Source organism: Pholis gunnellus (genome assembly GCF_910591455.1).
Source record: "Pholis gunnellus genome assembly, chromosome: 17".
Taxonomy (NCBI): Eukaryota; Metazoa; Chordata; class Actinopteri; order Perciformes; family Pholidae; genus Pholis; species Pholis gunnellus.
In genome coordinates, this window is record NC_136544.1 from 8,354,889 (window position 1) to 8,371,129 (window position 16,241).

At 43.1% G+C, this 16,241-nt stretch overlaps 1 protein-coding gene across 2 annotated transcripts; it reads right to left on the minus strand.

Moving 5' to 3' along the window:
- Positions 1-1,420: 1,420 nt before the first annotated feature.
- On the minus strand, positions 1,421-15,248 carry fbxl20 (F-box and leucine-rich repeat protein 20). Of its 2 annotated transcripts, none has more exons than XM_079178379.1 (15): positions 14,954-15,248; positions 11,527-11,588; positions 10,655-10,709; positions 10,430-10,504; positions 10,190-10,284; positions 10,016-10,084; positions 9,840-9,935; positions 9,538-9,664; positions 8,661-8,735; positions 7,880-8,010; positions 7,401-7,461; positions 7,202-7,246; positions 7,045-7,101; positions 6,701-6,913; positions 1,421-4,635 (listed from the first exon to the last, which is right to left on the minus strand). In XM_079178379.1, the coding sequence occupies exons 1-15, from the start codon at positions 14,993-14,995 to the stop codon at positions 4,528-4,530; spliced, it is 1,311 nt and encodes a 436-aa protein (XP_079034505.1). In that variant the 5' UTR covers positions 14,996-15,248; the 3' UTR covers positions 1,421-4,527. The 2 variants fall into 2 exon arrangements, with proteins under 2 accessions (XP_079034505.1, XP_079034504.1); XM_079178378.1 differs by having other exon boundaries at positions 7,880-8,025.
- Positions 15,249-16,241: the final 993 nt, after the last annotated feature.

A 16,241-nucleotide genomic window follows, 5' to 3' on the forward strand; every position in this document is an offset into this window, starting at 1 on the left:
TGATCCGTCTGTGTTCAAACACAGAAAACAGAACAGTTGAGAGAATTGCTGAAGGAGAAAAAAACACACGCACATACATTTAAATGTCTCCCTCTGTGACACCCTTTCATCCTCCAATGTGATACCCCAGGTGCCGGAACACGGCTGTTAAAAATGAGCATTAAAACAGGAGTGGAAACACACTGATCTCTCAGTGATTGAGAGACTGGGGATACAATAGGAGGATGAGAGAAACAAAATGAGCCCCATGCGGCGGAAGACAGATCCCAGCCGTGACAGCGGTCGTCATGGTGCAGTCACAGGACCAGAGCTGCTGCTCATTCCACTGGAATAAATTGATACAGATTGTTCATCTGTGCTTTCGCCTCAGACATGGGTACGTTAGAACACACGAACATAGAGACTTGACTCTGCATGCAGTGTCAGAAACACCTAAATAGTCACATTTTAACACCCATCTGATAAAGACTGTGCTCTTAGAATGTATGCTGTTCCTACCATGATCAAAGAGACACTTGTGCGAAGTATCTCAGGAATAAACTGTTGGGAGTAAATTATTTGTATTTTGTAATTCCCCCCAAAACCTAAAAACTTCACAATTTTGCAAGTCTGTCAGTCTTTTTAGTGCCCTTGATTAGTCTCGTATCATCTTCAGATGAACTTTAGAACATGTTTTTGCACAGAGACGATGTATTTTGTCCACTATTATTATACTATCACGTACATTGACATTGCAGGACTCCGGTGGGACGAGAGGAGGTGGAGTCTGTGTTTACAACATGATGCTTGGTGCTCAAACGCACTCAAAGTCGACGGACAATGTTTTCCTCACGTTGAATTTTTAATGTGAAGATGTCAGCTATTTTATCTGCCCAGAGAATTGTTTTGTTGCTGCTGTTTACATTCCTTATGATGCAAATTCAAACTATTCATTAAACAACAACAAAAAATTATAGTCATCATATACATTAGGTACATATGAAATGTAACTTCTGCATTTAACCCATCCCAAGCATATTCATATTGGCACATACAAAATAAAAATAAATTGTAACATCTAATTCAAGCATTTTTACAAACATCAACAGAAATGATAAAACAAAGTACTGTTAGGACTGACCATAACAATTATTTAAAAACTGTCTAAACAATGTATTCTCGTCTAGGACCTGGTGGTTTACTCCACTTTACTCCTGAGTAAAGCAAATACATTTGTCTCATTGAAAAGCTGACAGATCCTGAATCCTGTCACCAGCTGAGAGCTGAAATCAGACCAGCAGTGATGGAGGAATCATTAGACTGGCTCGCGGCTGCCATCTGCTGCTCCGATAACGCCAAACAACCGCTGGCCATGAAACAGAGAACAAGCTCAACAACACCAGAGTGAAAACCAGACAAGTCTTAATAATATAGGTATATATTTATTCATACGTACATATTCATTTATATCGGTTAATTGTAAAAAAAAAAAAAAAAAAAAAAAACGAATGAAAAGAAAAAAGGAAAACATTTACAGTAATTATGTGAACTACAGTCATTGTCAAAACGTTTTTTTTGAAATTTCACAGGTGTCAATCTACCATGAACACAGACACTGTAGATTCACCTCTTGCTCTCTGTCCTAATCCTCAACCTTACTCCAGTGTTTGGAACATGAAACAGGCGCGTAGTAGCTCGACTTACGTGTAAACTGGTGGAAGGTCTGACAGAAGGACAGCGATGTTTGATACTGGGAGGAAAAATAAGTCTGGAGTTTTGCTTTGTAGAGCCTGTAGTGTATTTTGTACCATGAAAAGATATAAATAGCAGGATGTTTCTTTTGTACATATAAAACCATCAGGAGCAGGTGTTAGTACCTGTGACCCTTTCAAAGTGTTTGGCTTGAAAGCACGTTAGCTTTTCTGGTGACTCAGCCTGTGCCACATACAGTGCCTGACGAGGGCAAGCAGGTGTTACAACCCTGGCTCACAGTCTAAATCCTACCACATTTCCTCTTTCTTCCAGTTAACCGTCTTAACCCCGGGGGCACAGAGACAGAGTACATTAGACATCTCCGCCATTTTGACTCTTAGTTGTTCCCTAATCCCCCGTAAACCCCCATTCAAACAAACAGATCCGACTGGATTACACTGGATTCATCTCAGTTTATCCTGCCTGCCGTAGCCGCCATTACCAATTTATGTCGTTTGATGTATTTGGACAGCGGTGCATTATGGGAGGGAAAAGCAAGGCATACAAAGCACGCATATAGGAGAAAAATCTGATTCTGCTAAAGTGGCACACAATGCCTGAACAGCTATCCCGAGACTTCTCCTTGATGGAAACATTCAATAAGTGGAACCTACATCATACATACATGTCATCATGAACTCCTCCTCAACTCGCAGTAAAAAAATCCAACTCAAATTTCAACATTTATTTCAATTGCACTGGCGCCAACACTTCCCCTGGACAAAGGCTACACTCCGGACATTAAGTAACAATAAACTCTTAATGAAAACACAAACACCATCAGATCAAAACTGAGGACTGGAAGAGGACTCAAACTCATCTTGGAGACACTGAACTCATGACTTCAAAAACACAAAGCAGGCGCAATCCAAACCACACCAAAACAGAAATGCAAAAGAAGAGAAACGGTAGAGCTCCAGAGGAAATCAGAAAGAAAAGCAGTAAAAGACACATTTATAAAAGGAAACGGGACGAAAAAGAGACGCAGAATAAAGCAGGTGCAAGTGCAGGAGAGGATAATCAATAAGAAAAGGCTTCAATACTTCATAGGGCGGGGCGGCGGGGGGGGCACAATCCATTATAGCCCTCCGTTGTGACAAAAATCTTTCCATCATATCTGTCAGCAAGCCGTAATTCAGATGACTTCCTCTTTTAGAGCCTCCGCCGGTCTGATCTGGTCTCTACCGTCGGCAGCGTCACTGGTCTCAGACAGACGGAGGAGATCCCAGGGTGGCAGGGTGTCCCACGCTGTAACTCCATCCCCTGCAAGGCCTCATTGGAGTTGAAGAGTTGCCGATGCCAACATCAGGCACATCCTCTCACCGCTGCGCGTGGTTCACCAGTTCCTCGTCATCAGAACCGTCACCGATGCAAAAGACTAGAGCAACTTAATGAAACCAAACTAACTGGAAAAAAAAAAAGACGTACTTTGATTGTTTTCAGTTGGCTTTTTCTTTCCATTGTTCCGGTCTGACATGACATCATGTAGTCATGTCAGACTTCTATTTTCTTTCCGTCTGTCAAAAGAGCGTCTTTATTACTTTCCTGTTGTTTCTGCATGAGCTTTCACAGGCAAGCATCGGTTCTTCTGTCAAACTCCTGGTTAAGTTCTGGCTCGTTCGGACTGTCCGAAGCTCCAGCACATACTCCAACACTGAAACAAGCATGTGTGAGCGTCGCCATAGTTCCCTCAGGAAGACCCATAGACAGAAATCTCTGCCCCATCTCATATCATCATCTGTCGTTTTCGCTGGCGTCGACTCACGGACTCTATTTACAATTCGATTTTAAAAAACTAGAGGTGTTACATGCAACATTTGGCATCTTCTCGAGTCCCCACTCGTGAGTCTTAATTGGTGTCCATTTTTAGAAAAATATTGAAGTTTTTTTTTCTTCTTCAGCATATTGAAGCTTCTGATTGCAACAGAGAGAGGTGAGGGTACAGGTGTAGCAAGCTCAGTGTGTGCATGAAGATTTGTATTTGTGTGTGTTGTTAGTAAAATGCTAGTCTTAAATTCTGAGATGGCCGTTTGGTAAAGTGTCTTATATCATTGCTTTACTGCAATAGGTGCAAATAGCTGCAAGTATGTTTTTCCTTTTCTTTTTTCTTATCACAAAACAGGATTTCTGCTGCTGTCTATGTGTTTGTTGAAGGTGTCGGCAGTTTACTGGCTCTATTGCTGCCCATCTTTTTTGAAATAAACAGCCTGCAGGAAAAAGCTAACTGGGGTCTTACTCAGGTGCCGTTCCCGTCTAGAGGTAGCTGGTAAGTAACCTTCAACACCGAGGGAAGTATGTGTGAGAGGTTAAGAGGGATCTTTCAATATTTTGTTAAGAAACTGTAACTGCTAAATAGAAGCATGTGTCTCTCCCCTCAATAATGAACATTTTTTTGTACTTCATTTGACGAAGACAGAGGTGCCCACATCTGATTTTTTACATAACGCTTTTTGTAATACTGGTTTGGCCACTAAACACAGACCAGGAATGCTCTGACATTCTTCTAGGAGTTTATCTGTGTTTGCAGGTGTGTCTGCATATCAGAAAGCCTGGTGTGTGTGTCCTGTATGTGTGTGGTGGAGAGATTCGGGAATGTTTTTGGGAAAGTTACCCAAGACCATGTAGCGCGTTTTGTCTCTCTCCCTCTCTCTGCAGCTCCAAACAGGGGGGACACACCAGCATATACTCTATGACAGGGCGCCAAGAGGGGGACAGCAGGTCCGGGTTCAAGTGACGCGCTGCGGGGAGCATGTACGAGGGACACGGGGAGTGGAAAGGGGGGTTGTTGTCTTTACATCATAGCAGGACACAGCAGCGGCAAAACCTCTGCCGACTGCCCCCGACGGAGGGTGGTGGAGTGACGGGAGCGAAGTATGCATGCACTTTGATGTTAGGCAGATGGGTCTGTGGAGAGGAAAGAAGGACAAATAGATGGAAATATGTTAATGGATGTTACAAATACTTCCGATCCAGAAAGAATTTAAAGGCAGCATAAGATCCGCTCTCTTTGGACAGAGTGATCCCTCACTGCTTGTATTTCACGCCTCAGTTTGGATTAATCACTTCTTGTGGGTGACGCGGTGACTCAAACACCAGAGTTTTATTTGGACAAAATGTATAAATCTATGATTGTAATGGTCTCCTCTGTTGCTTCTTAAATCAGCCTGATCATGTACGTTTTCGTAGAAAGAAAGGCTGCCCTGATCCCTGGTCTGTCACACTGCGTATTGTGCTCCACTTAAACTCTCCCTGCCTCATCTGGAGACTGCGGTGCTGCTCAGCAGCTATGCTCAATGCGCGTACATTATCATTGTTGTAAGACATCCTTTAGCCACCAGCGGCAGCCCTGAAAGCCATGCTGCTGCGTCATCGTTAATTCTATGTTGGGTTCAATTGATATCAACCGGACTCTTCAGACAGATAGTTTGTTACTTTACACATCAAACGCACTCCTCTTCAAATGTCGTTATGGAATTTGTATTTCCAACAAACCTTCATTGAGGAACTAAAATTAGCTTTGGGAGTTTCATTAAAAAAAGAAATTCTATAAAAGAAAAAAAGTTGTATTTACATTTTATGTTCACCAAAACATTGTGTGCGTCCTTGAGGAGAATTTTCTTCCAAAGCAGATTATTTGAAATCTGCATTGTTTTTATGTTCACTTGCTTGCAGTCTTCCTCTCTACCTTTGCTGTGACAGCAACGGTATTTCTACGGTTCTTTGGCGTGGAACCGTGTGAAACCATTGGCAAGAGCGTATATCATGTGACCCGTGTGCACATGCAAAACGACGGGGTTCACTCATAAAAAACTAAAATATAAACCTGTCCCAAAGCTCTATTAGAGGTTTAAAAAAAAAAAAAAAACCTCTGCATGGTACCTTTAATAAAGATCAAATGTCTGGAATTAGATAACACCTCAGGTTTTTGATATGCAGTCTGAAGGACTTGTTTAGGAACAGTGCAGCTGAGTGAGATGCCTATATCAAGATCTGGTTGCTGCACAATAGATGTGGATTTTGAGGTTAGGAGAGGACATGGATGGCTGAGCGCAAACACACAACCAATGGACTGGAAAGAGAGCATATACATTTAGTGGTTCCATATCCATGTTGTGTGCACAAAATGGCTTTTTACAGTACATTCTAGAGTGAGCGAAAATATATAACCTTTTCTATGCACACAAAAGGCTTTTTGCTCTAAAATGTTGTGTTAAACGTTGTTAAAATCCGTGTTAGTGAGCACCTCTCCCTTTCCAAGATCATTAATTCACCTGACAGGTGTGTCCTATCAAGATTATTACACAGGACAACCGTGGTCTAGTATCAATAAAAGGACACTCTAAAATGATGCAGTTTTATCATTAAAAAAAAATCTATTAGGCACTCTGAACTGTGGATTTTACATAATTAGGGCTGGAGAAATACTACTTTTTTTTATTATTATTATTATTTTTTTTTAAATCGCACAGGATCCATCCGTGAAGAGAACACTTCTCCACAGTGCCAAACACAAATCGGAGGTGAGCATTTGTCCACTCTTTGCAGGTAAAGAAGTTGTGGAGGATCTGGGTTGGTTTGTGGTTATGAGGCTGATTGATGCACTGCCAAATTCTCAGAAAAACAACATATGAGAAAGCGTATGGCATTGCAGCAGTCAGCATGCCCATAGAACACTCCCTCAAAACTTGTGACATCTGTTTCATGAAACTGCACTTTTAAGAGGCCTTTTTTATTGTGACCATCCCAAGGCACACCTGTGGAATAATTGTGCTGTTAAATCGGCATCTTGATATGCCACACCGGTCAGGTGGATAGATTACCTTGGAACAAGAAAAGTACTCACTAACACTGATTTTAACACATTTGGGACCGACATTTGAGAGGAATAAGTCTTTTGTGTGCATAGGAAAAGAATTTTTTAATCATAAGCATCACCGCTTACTCACTGTTATAAGCCCACACAACTCACCCTTAGTCTCTTGATGCCAGCGCGGGTGATCTGCTGGCAGTCATAGAGCTCAATGCGATCCAGACTATGGCAGCTCTTCAGGTGCTCCAGTGAGGCGTCTGTGATCAGGGGGCAGTTGTCCAGCTCGATCACCTCCAGACGGTCGTGAGCACAGGGGCCGCTGCCGAGGTGTCTGATGCCGTCATCGGTGATCAGCTCACAGTGAGACAGACTCTACAGGAGTACCAACACAGGAGCTCCATTACTCAACTGTCTGCTAGAACAAGCTGTGATGCGGCGCTTGTAAATACCACAGCAGTGGCAGCCAGACACACACACACACACACACACACACACACACTCACCAGGACTTGCAAACGAGGGCAGTGGATCGACAGCTGGATGAGTGTTCCATCTGTGATCTGATGAAAAAAAATAAGAATAAAAAAAAAGACAAACAAATGTCAAAACTGCATACAACAACAGTGGAAACTGTATTTTGTTGCTTGGATTGTTTATTACCTGCACACATTCTTCTAAATCCATCTTTTCAAGCTCATGACAGTTCTACAACAGAGAAAGAGACAGTAAACTGAGAGACACTTTGTTTTCAAGATGTTTTGGGACTAAAAAGAAATGTGACACGAAATTCAAATATTTAAATCTGTAAGCATGAAGTCTTTGTGTTTGTATACAACCAATAAGTAGATGCCACACTCACCCTTGCTAATGTAGTGAAGCCCACATCTGTAAGCTGAGAGCAGCGAGCCACTTCTAATATTCTGAAAGAAGGAGAGGAGCAGAGAGTTATACAATCACTTAGAGTCTGTCACTCTTTGGGACTTTAACTGAAGCAGCAGCTCCAAAAAAAAAAAAAAAAAAATCACTAAATGTAGCGAGAAAGTCACCAAGTGGGCAACATTAACAGCCCGTCAATTCAGGCCTCCCTCCGAAGTCCCTCCCCCAAAATGATCATTACCAACGTGGCTATTGTTAGTACTCACAGCTGTCAAGCTAGCACTTCAGCATGCGGCCAAAATGAAATGACTGGACAGGCTTTTTACAGTCCTGTGACAGCTACCTGATTTGTTTTATTGATTGTTGCTGGGGGGGGGGGGGGGGTAAAGACAATTTCAACCAATATAACAAAAATGTTTCTAAGCCTTAAATGAGGATTTGTGTGTAGGCGCGTAAATTCACCTGAGGCGAGGGCAGTTCTGTCCCAGGGCGTGCAGGATGGCGTCTGTGATATTAGCACAGCCCGACACACAAAGAGACTGCAGGTGGTGGCAACCCCGGCAAATTGTGATGAGGCCCTCATCTGTGATCTGCTGCTCATAGAGAAACTTCAGTTCGAGTTTGTGTGTGTGAGAGGTCAATTAAATCCACATCAAATGTGAGATGTGAAAACATACAAACTTTTAAAAGCATTCAATGTACAACTTTGACACACAGTATGTATATATATATATATTCATGTACTTTAATACCCAGCTTTCTTTTCTCATGCATTTCCTGTTTTAAGTATTGCTCAAGAATACTCTGTGGAGATCAGGCAGAGGAGGAATAGGTGAGAAATAGCAAGGTAAGAGAAGAGGAAGAGGAGGAACTGGGACAACTGAGGAGGAGGATGGACAGATGAAGGAAAGGAGGAGGATTAGAGAAAAAAAACAGGTGGTGATGAAGGAGGAGGGGGATTTTGGAGACGGGTAAAACCAGAGACAATGAGCAGGCTTCACAGACTATTGGCATTCACAATGAGTTGTACAGCACAACGTGTACCGAGTGCACATCAGCGTACACCAAAGTGTTCGTGCACTTTTTCCTTTTATGCCAAAAGTGCAGAGGCAAGGGTTTTACAACAATGTTTACAAAGTGAGATTTCATTTTAACAATATGAAATTTGTCATTGAAAGTGCAAAACAGTGGTGTTTTTCCAGACTGATTAGATACATCTTCTAGCCGTGTTCCCTGTACTTACTGAGCATGTCTGCAAGTTGAGTGTGACTAGCTCTGGACAGTAAGCCCCGATATGTTTCAGAGCCTCGTCCTCTAGCTGTGGGAGAGATTGACAGAGGAAAGACAGTCATCTGAAGTCAAAATACAGTTATAAAATGTATAATAAAGCATACTAAGGTTACCCCAACAAGCCCCTATACTGTCACTGATATAAATACTGTAGTGTTGACTGTTGATATCAACACAGTGCTATAAACATTCACATTTGCTGTAAACAGTGTCTGGCATGCTGTTTCTCAGAAGCATCTCTATTGCACAGGAAGTGATGCCTTTTATGTTTGCGATAGCAGCAGCTGTGTTTGATTGGAAAGAAAATAAGAGGAACTTGGTAGTATGGTACATGTATAGCGCTTTTCTAGTCTTCCAACCACTCATAGCGCTTTTATACTACATGGTATTCACCCATTCACACACTGATGGCAGGAGCTACCAAGCAACGTGTATCCATCAGGAATCATCTAAGCACTCACACAACTATTCACACACCGATGGCTTCTGGAGCAATTTAGGGTTAAGTGTGACATCGACGTGGACTAGAGAAGCCGGGGATCGAACCGCCGATCTTCTGATTGAGGGACGACCCGCTAAGTGAATGGCCACTATGACGGAACGTACAAAATAAACAGCGTTTGTGTAGTGCAGCGTTAAGCAATAGAAACAGTGTGCCCAAGAAGTCCCCAATGGACTAAAGCAATTAAGTTCAACAAATCAAGCTGCTCTCAAATGTATCAGATAGAATTTTATACTGAATTCAATCATCCGCGACTCAATATGCACAAAGCACCTACACCGTTAGACCCGGTCAGCATCTCCAGCTCATACTAAGCCCTTCAGCATACCTGTGTGCATCCCTTGAGGAAAAGGCCTTTGAGTCCTGGACAGCATCGCACCAGGGCCTGGATGCCGTCCTTGGTGACCTGATCACACCAGGAAATGTTGAGCTGCTTCAGCAGGGGACAACCCTCACTGACAGGACGGAACATTCAGAAAGAAAAAGATGGCGAAAGAAGGACAAGTCAATGAGGAGCTAAAGTATGTTGTGGTGTAGATTTAACAGATGAAATTAATGAGGGAAACGGATCTAAGGGGGGAATGTTGTAAACTCAGGGGACGTATATATCGCAACGTTGACGCTACACACCTGAGAGCTTTGAGTGACAGGTTGGTGATTGAGGTACAGGAGGCGAGGTCCAGGTGCTTCAGCTTTGGACAGAACTTACTGAGGCTATTACATGTGCTGCAGAAGAGAAAGACAATGAGCCTTTTCAAGGAGAAGAGGCATGACGATACACTGGCATCCCAGAATAATGCTCGTACCTGTCAGTGATCTTGGTGCAGCCGTTCAGACTGAGCAGCTCGATGTTCCTGCAGTTCTGAGAGAAAGTCCTACCGGGAGAAAAACAAACAGAACTTGCCGGTTGCTCTCACTCTCTCCCTAAGGTCTGAAGTACAACAAGAATTTCTGGGAGGCCAAGTCCTCGCAATACTCACCTCAGGGCACTGTCACCCACACCCAAGCAACCCCGCAGGCTCAGCTTCCTAAGGAACCCCCCACATCGCTTTGAGATGTTCTCCACCACCCGGCCCTGGAATCAAAACAATCCACTCAGACTGCTGCATGTGCTTCCGAACATCGATTTAAGTGTGAAGGGAAATGTACAAAGCAAAGACTGAGACTTTACTCTTGCTCTACAGGTAAGAGTAAAGTAGACGGAGATCAGATTTACTCACCTCAATGTCCCTCTGGAAGTCAAAGAGGTCGATTCGTTGCCAGTTGCTGCCATCCAAGGCCAGAACATTCCAGGACTGTGAGAAGGGAGGGAGAAGCAACGTTCAGGGCCAAGTTTGTTCTCAAACTTAGCACATACACACACTAAAAACACACACACACACAGACCAAAACACATACAGTCACGCATACATGCATACACACACACCTTGTGAACACAGACTCACCCGTGAGACCTGGGCACAGCGACAGAGTGTCACCACATCGAGAAAGGAGAAGATTCTGGAAGACAGACAGGGACGGTTTAGAGACCCTGATCTCCGCTGCCAGAAGCTTCCTCTTTACACCAAACTGCCCAACTCAACCCCTGCTTCGGCTTCCACTCGCAGCACAGGGGTGTGAGTAAATCAGCTAATATTGTCTTTGACCGTCGGCAGGAGAGATGTTTGCAAGATAGATGCGTTTACTCAAAGTGGGGTCCAGGCGAGGAAGACACGCAAACTGCTTCTTAGGAACAGAGGTGGAAACTTACTACAGGATCCCTCAATGCAGCAAAAACTGTGTACGGGTTGAAGCGGGGATGCAGTGAGTCCCAGCACAGCCTGCCAGCCTCCCAAAGCAGGGCCCTGAACCTGGCCAGGCAACAGCCGCAGCACAGGCAGCTTGACTGGCCAGGCCGAGGCTTGAGTTATGGCCTTCATTTTCTCTTTGCTCAGGGGCTCTTTGTTCTTTTTGCCTGAATTCAATTTGAATGCTTTACAGCCTCAAGCATCTGTTTTTAATTACAGTTTTAGCATCGGGGTGAGAAGAGTAGGGTGGTGAGAGGAAACTCGCATCCTGGTGGTTAGTTTAGTTGAAATATTTGCAAAAGGGCAAGTGTGATACAGTACATGATCGAGAGATGCACAATGTGTGTGTTTGGGGGTTGTCGTGGGAGGAGGAGGATGGAAGGCCAATTGTGCCTTTGCGTATGACTGGATGTGCTGATTGGGAGCGAAGGCAGGGAGGTGAGTGTGGAGAATGCAACATGCCATATTTGCTTGCAAAAAAATAAAAACCTACAGGGATTCTGATTGAAGTGTTTTGAAATGTCACTCACCGTAGCAACAGCTCCTTAGGCAGCTTCTTATTGATGACCGCCTCGTCGCTATTTGTGAACATCTGAAAGGGTGCAGAAGATAATATCAGTCCTGGCAGTCCGTCTTAAACATAGCAGCATATAAACGAGGATAAATGATCTTAATCTCATCAGCGGAGATAGACTCAATGTCATGTCTTGGAAAACATGGGCCAACAGAAGATAAAGCAGCACAGGCAACTGGAAATTGTGTCTTCTAAGCAAAAACCAGCTGGAGCGGACTTTGTACCGTCGACTCCAGGGCTCTGCTTTCATGTTATCTTTACCGCCTGCTTATGCTGCCCATACCTCCTCGGTTGTTTACACTGTTGAGTTGACACCAGTGTCCACATCAGCATGTACTGAGAATGTACACTGGAGTTAGTTAGAATGCATTCGTGTGACTCTGAGACAAATCGCTCTAGATTCTGCAAACGGCTAATTGATTTCAACATGAATAATTGCACGTCGTGTGAGTGCAAATACTCGGCTATAATCCACAGAAAACGCCACAGTACACAAAGAGACGATACATTAGCATTTATTAAGACCAAGCTACTTAGATTCACACGCACACAAACACACACTTAATGAGGACTCCAGGGTTCCCATAAATTGTGGGAAATAATACTCTGCTAGATTGTAAAATGTAAGACGTTAAGACGATGACATTCGGGTGCATCCACTCGGTCACAGCAAGGCAAATGAAGAAACATCTGGCCAAATCCATTTTCCTCCATAGATTTAGAGAGATAAATCCAAACCAGAGACGGGGTAATCGAGGGGTGGGGGCTTTAGTGTGTAAAGAAAAAGTGCACGTGCTATTTACAAGAGCCAAACATCTGCGACAAAATCAACAAGGAGTTTGCATGTCCTTATTTGCACTTTGCTACAAATATGAAGCATTCATGATCCCAAAATCACGTTTTTTAAACTAAATAAATAAATCATGGGTGCTAAAAGAGTTTACAGTGAGGCCATTTTAATTGTGGGCGTTCTTCCTAAAACCACATTCACAATAGCTTCAGATTTTGACTATTCATCAGCACATAAAAACAAACGGACGAGTCTGCCTGTTTAGAAACTGAGTCAGTTCTGGGTCAAAGCCTCTCTATGTCTCTCTGATAAACATACAAACTCCACACACAGACACAGCTGTCTATGCAGGGGCTGCCTGCCAGCGCAGACGTGTAACATTTTTGGGGAGTAAGAAGGGACAGACATTTCACGTTTGGATTTGGGGCAAACTGACTCCGACAGCTTGCCCTCCACAGCGCTACTTTCTGGCCAAATAATCCAGGGCCATTTCCAAAGAACCAGATGAGCATGGTCACCGGGCATACACTGTCCCCTTTTGTAATCTAACATAAAATGAACCCGATGCTGCATGAATGTGAGCATTATGTTTTCTCCACTGGTCAGCTATAGTCAGTGAAGCAGGCCAGGCAGGAGGTAAAAAGATGGGTGAGCTATAACCTCCAGCGAGAGATTATTGTAAAGCAAAACAAAAAGTTATCATATTTTTAGAAAACTGAAGTTTTGTTTTCATGAAAAGACCCAATTCCTCAGATTAAATCTATATATCAGTTTGATACTTGTAACTGTGATTTCCATGATGAGTTAAGATTAAATCAGTGGCTGAATTTGGTTTAGATATTTCATTTATCCTTCCGTACATCCACAGATGTAGTGAAGGACAACGAATAAATTAAATAACTAAGAGACAATTAAAAGAAATTAAAATATTGTTTTTCTGGCTACAGTTTAAACTGCTTCAACAAGTCTTACAAACGCCCAAGTCTTTTCAAACGCCCAACTATACACAACGTAGTTGTAATGTCAGTCACAATATGGTTATTATTCACATATCAGAGGGCTGTAGTGTTTTTGTTTAAGGCTGGTATACAACAGGACATTTTTGGAAATGCCTATGAAAGTGAAACTCTTCCTAGCATACAATGCAGCAATTGGGGTTGAGCGGTTTGACCACTGAGCCTTTTTGATGATCTACAGTGACATTATTTTTAATCTCAGGCCTCTTACAATAGCTTTCTGGGCTAACTCTGGTCTACTGAAACAAGCCAGTATGATGTATTGTGTTTTATCCTATAATTACTTAAGTGCATAAGTAGATTGTATTCATTTTCTTATTTTCCATCAATAAAAAAAAAATCACCAAAGTAATAATTAGCACTGTCCCTGACAAATAAACTAAGAAAGGAAAACTACATGTTTACATTTCAAACACTGTATATTAGGCCTACATCTTATTCTCCACGATTACAACATCTGTATAGTACATGCAACTTCAATATTTCAAAGATATACCCTGTCAACAGGGTAAAATAAAACAAAATACACCGTTTTTATTTTGAAGTCAATGACGCCACTTCCGGCTCCCCCCTGGTCTAAATCCGCTTAGCTTGACACAGCAGCTCTACCGCAGCTGTCGGGCCAGAAGGTAACGGCCTGAGTCTTCTGAGTCGTCAGCTGTTGCACCGTTAAAAATAAATAAAACCACACACACACACACACACACACACACACAAATCCCACACTAGCTGGGGATTAAACAGAACCAAGTGCTTATAGGCTACACAGCCCAATGTCACCGGTCGGTTGCGTTTGGGTGCTAGTGTTCACCAAAATATCAAGCTACGCTCGCGGCTGCGACACAAAGTTTACACACAATGGTAAATACTACAAAGCAACACCCCCATAGCCTGTGAGTGTGGACGTGTAGCCCTCTTGCTATCACTACAGGTTATGGTGGATGCTACACTGTGGCAGCCTGGGCCCATTTGTTGATAGTTTATGTGCTAACACGGTCGCAACCCGAGGCCCCCCACCTCCACCCCCAACAACCGCAGCGGCCGTGGATATGCACAACAATCCGACTCGTCAGACAACCCCCTAAAAAAAAAAAAAGTATTATTATAATCACACCCCGGTAGATACGAGGACAGCTATTAAACCGTTTATTAGAAAAGTGAAGTCAACCAATTCCCTTTCTTACATGTGTAAATGTAAGCGGGAGCTGTCCTCGGCGTGCTCTATGTAGCCTCAGCGTCTTTGTTTTGACGGCGCAATGTGAAACGAGGAAAACATTTTTCGGGACCTTTAAAAACGCTCCATTTAAAACACAACAACAACGCGATGGGTTCAGTGGGAAACCCCGACGTGTGTCTTCGGTGAAATAGGTCATGCTTAAACTACGCTGTTCGAACAAAACAGCGTTTGACCTAATCCCAAACATTGACTGCGGAAGCTGCATCCACAGCCTCCCCATAAGCGCAGTTTAACAATAAATACAGCGACGGTCACCGTGTTAGGCCCGTATCCTAACGTGTTTAACTGCTACGTTGAATGTGTGTCAACGGCTGTCAGGTTACATTGATGGTCAGCTCACCTCAAACCGGCTCCGCGAGACTCCATTTACCTCCTTCCCCATGTCGGACGCTGGTTACCGACTCAATGAATTCGGTGTAGGCGAAGTAAAATGCAGATACGGGCCCTCTTCCTTCCGAGTCCCCTCCACGACTATCATGCTACCGTCCTGTCGGGGTAGCTCCTCGGGGGCGATGTCGTTGTTTTTTCGGACTGTAAAAACAAACGGCGAGACGTCTCCTTTCAGATAAAATAAGAGCTCCAGGCAGCAGACATCCAATAAGCCAGTTCTCTTATCTGCTCGCTGCGCCCTCACCTCCTCCTCCTCCCCCTATAGGCTACAGCTTTCCATCCATCCACACAATAGCCCGACAGGAATAGGACCTGGCAGCCTAAAATGGAGCTGGTTCTACGCCTACATCACTTATAAAATAAAATAAAATAATGAAATTGCGCTGACGCATGTATTGCCCAAACAAAACAAAAAAAAGAAGTCATGGCCTTAAGGTACTTAATTGGCTTAACTCGGGTGTAAAGGTAAATATCAAACTGGGGTCCCAAGATTTTGAAAGCGTAGCACAAATATCTGGTAAGAGGCCACAGGGTTCAGGGTTAGATCTTTTACAATTCATTTTAAAAAGTCCTATCCGAGGTTTCTGTATATTCTGACACCACCCAAACAAAGAGGCCAGTTAGGATATTTGATATAGCCTATATAGTCAATTCCTTCCCTCATGTAGCCTACTTGAAATAACAAATAGTCTATTTAAGGATATGTATGTCTAATATGAGTAATGTCCCATTGAAGGCCTACAACTTAAGTGTGGGTCATGCGTTCATCATCTTGGTCACAACAGGATTCGTGTACTGTAACGTACACAGAAGCGGAGGGCTTGTCCCCTTATGACACGTCAACCATTGAAATGCGTATTAACTCGATTACATTGCATTAATTGTGGTCAAACAACTGTAACTTTTTTCTTTGCTGTGGTAAACGCGACTTCCTGATTCTCGTGAACCACGCCCCAGTTTGACAGGGGATCCAATCAAAATCCAGGGCGGTTGCTCGTCATACTGCGTCATCACACTGTGGAACACACGCTTGAAAACAGTTCAATGTCGTCTGGAGTGCCAAAATAAAATGTGTCTGAGGGGACTTTTTAAAATGGTATTGCTAGTGTCTTTCACTATCTTTGAAAAATCTAAATCTATTTTTAATGCTTTTTGATGGAAACACCAATTACAGTAATTGTATAGGCTAGTGTTGCTCCAGGCTAAACTAGTATGTTACAAGTTTAATTCAAATAAAT

Excerpts from the sequence above, each read along its gene's own strand:
- fbxl20 (XM_079178378.1), bottom strand. The coding sequence starts at position 14,995 with ATGGGGAAGGAGGTAAATGGAGTCTCGCGGAGCCGGTTTGAG. Across the intron at positions 9,665-9,839 it reads CTGTCACTCAAAGCTCTCAG|TGAGGGTTGTCCCCTGCTGA; the intron begins GTGTGTAGCGTC and ends CCGTCCTGTCAG. Across the intron at positions 6,914-7,044 it reads GCCCTCGTTTGCAAGTCCTG|AGTCTGTCTCACTGTGAGCT; the intron begins GTGAGTGTGTGT and ends GTACTCCTGTAG.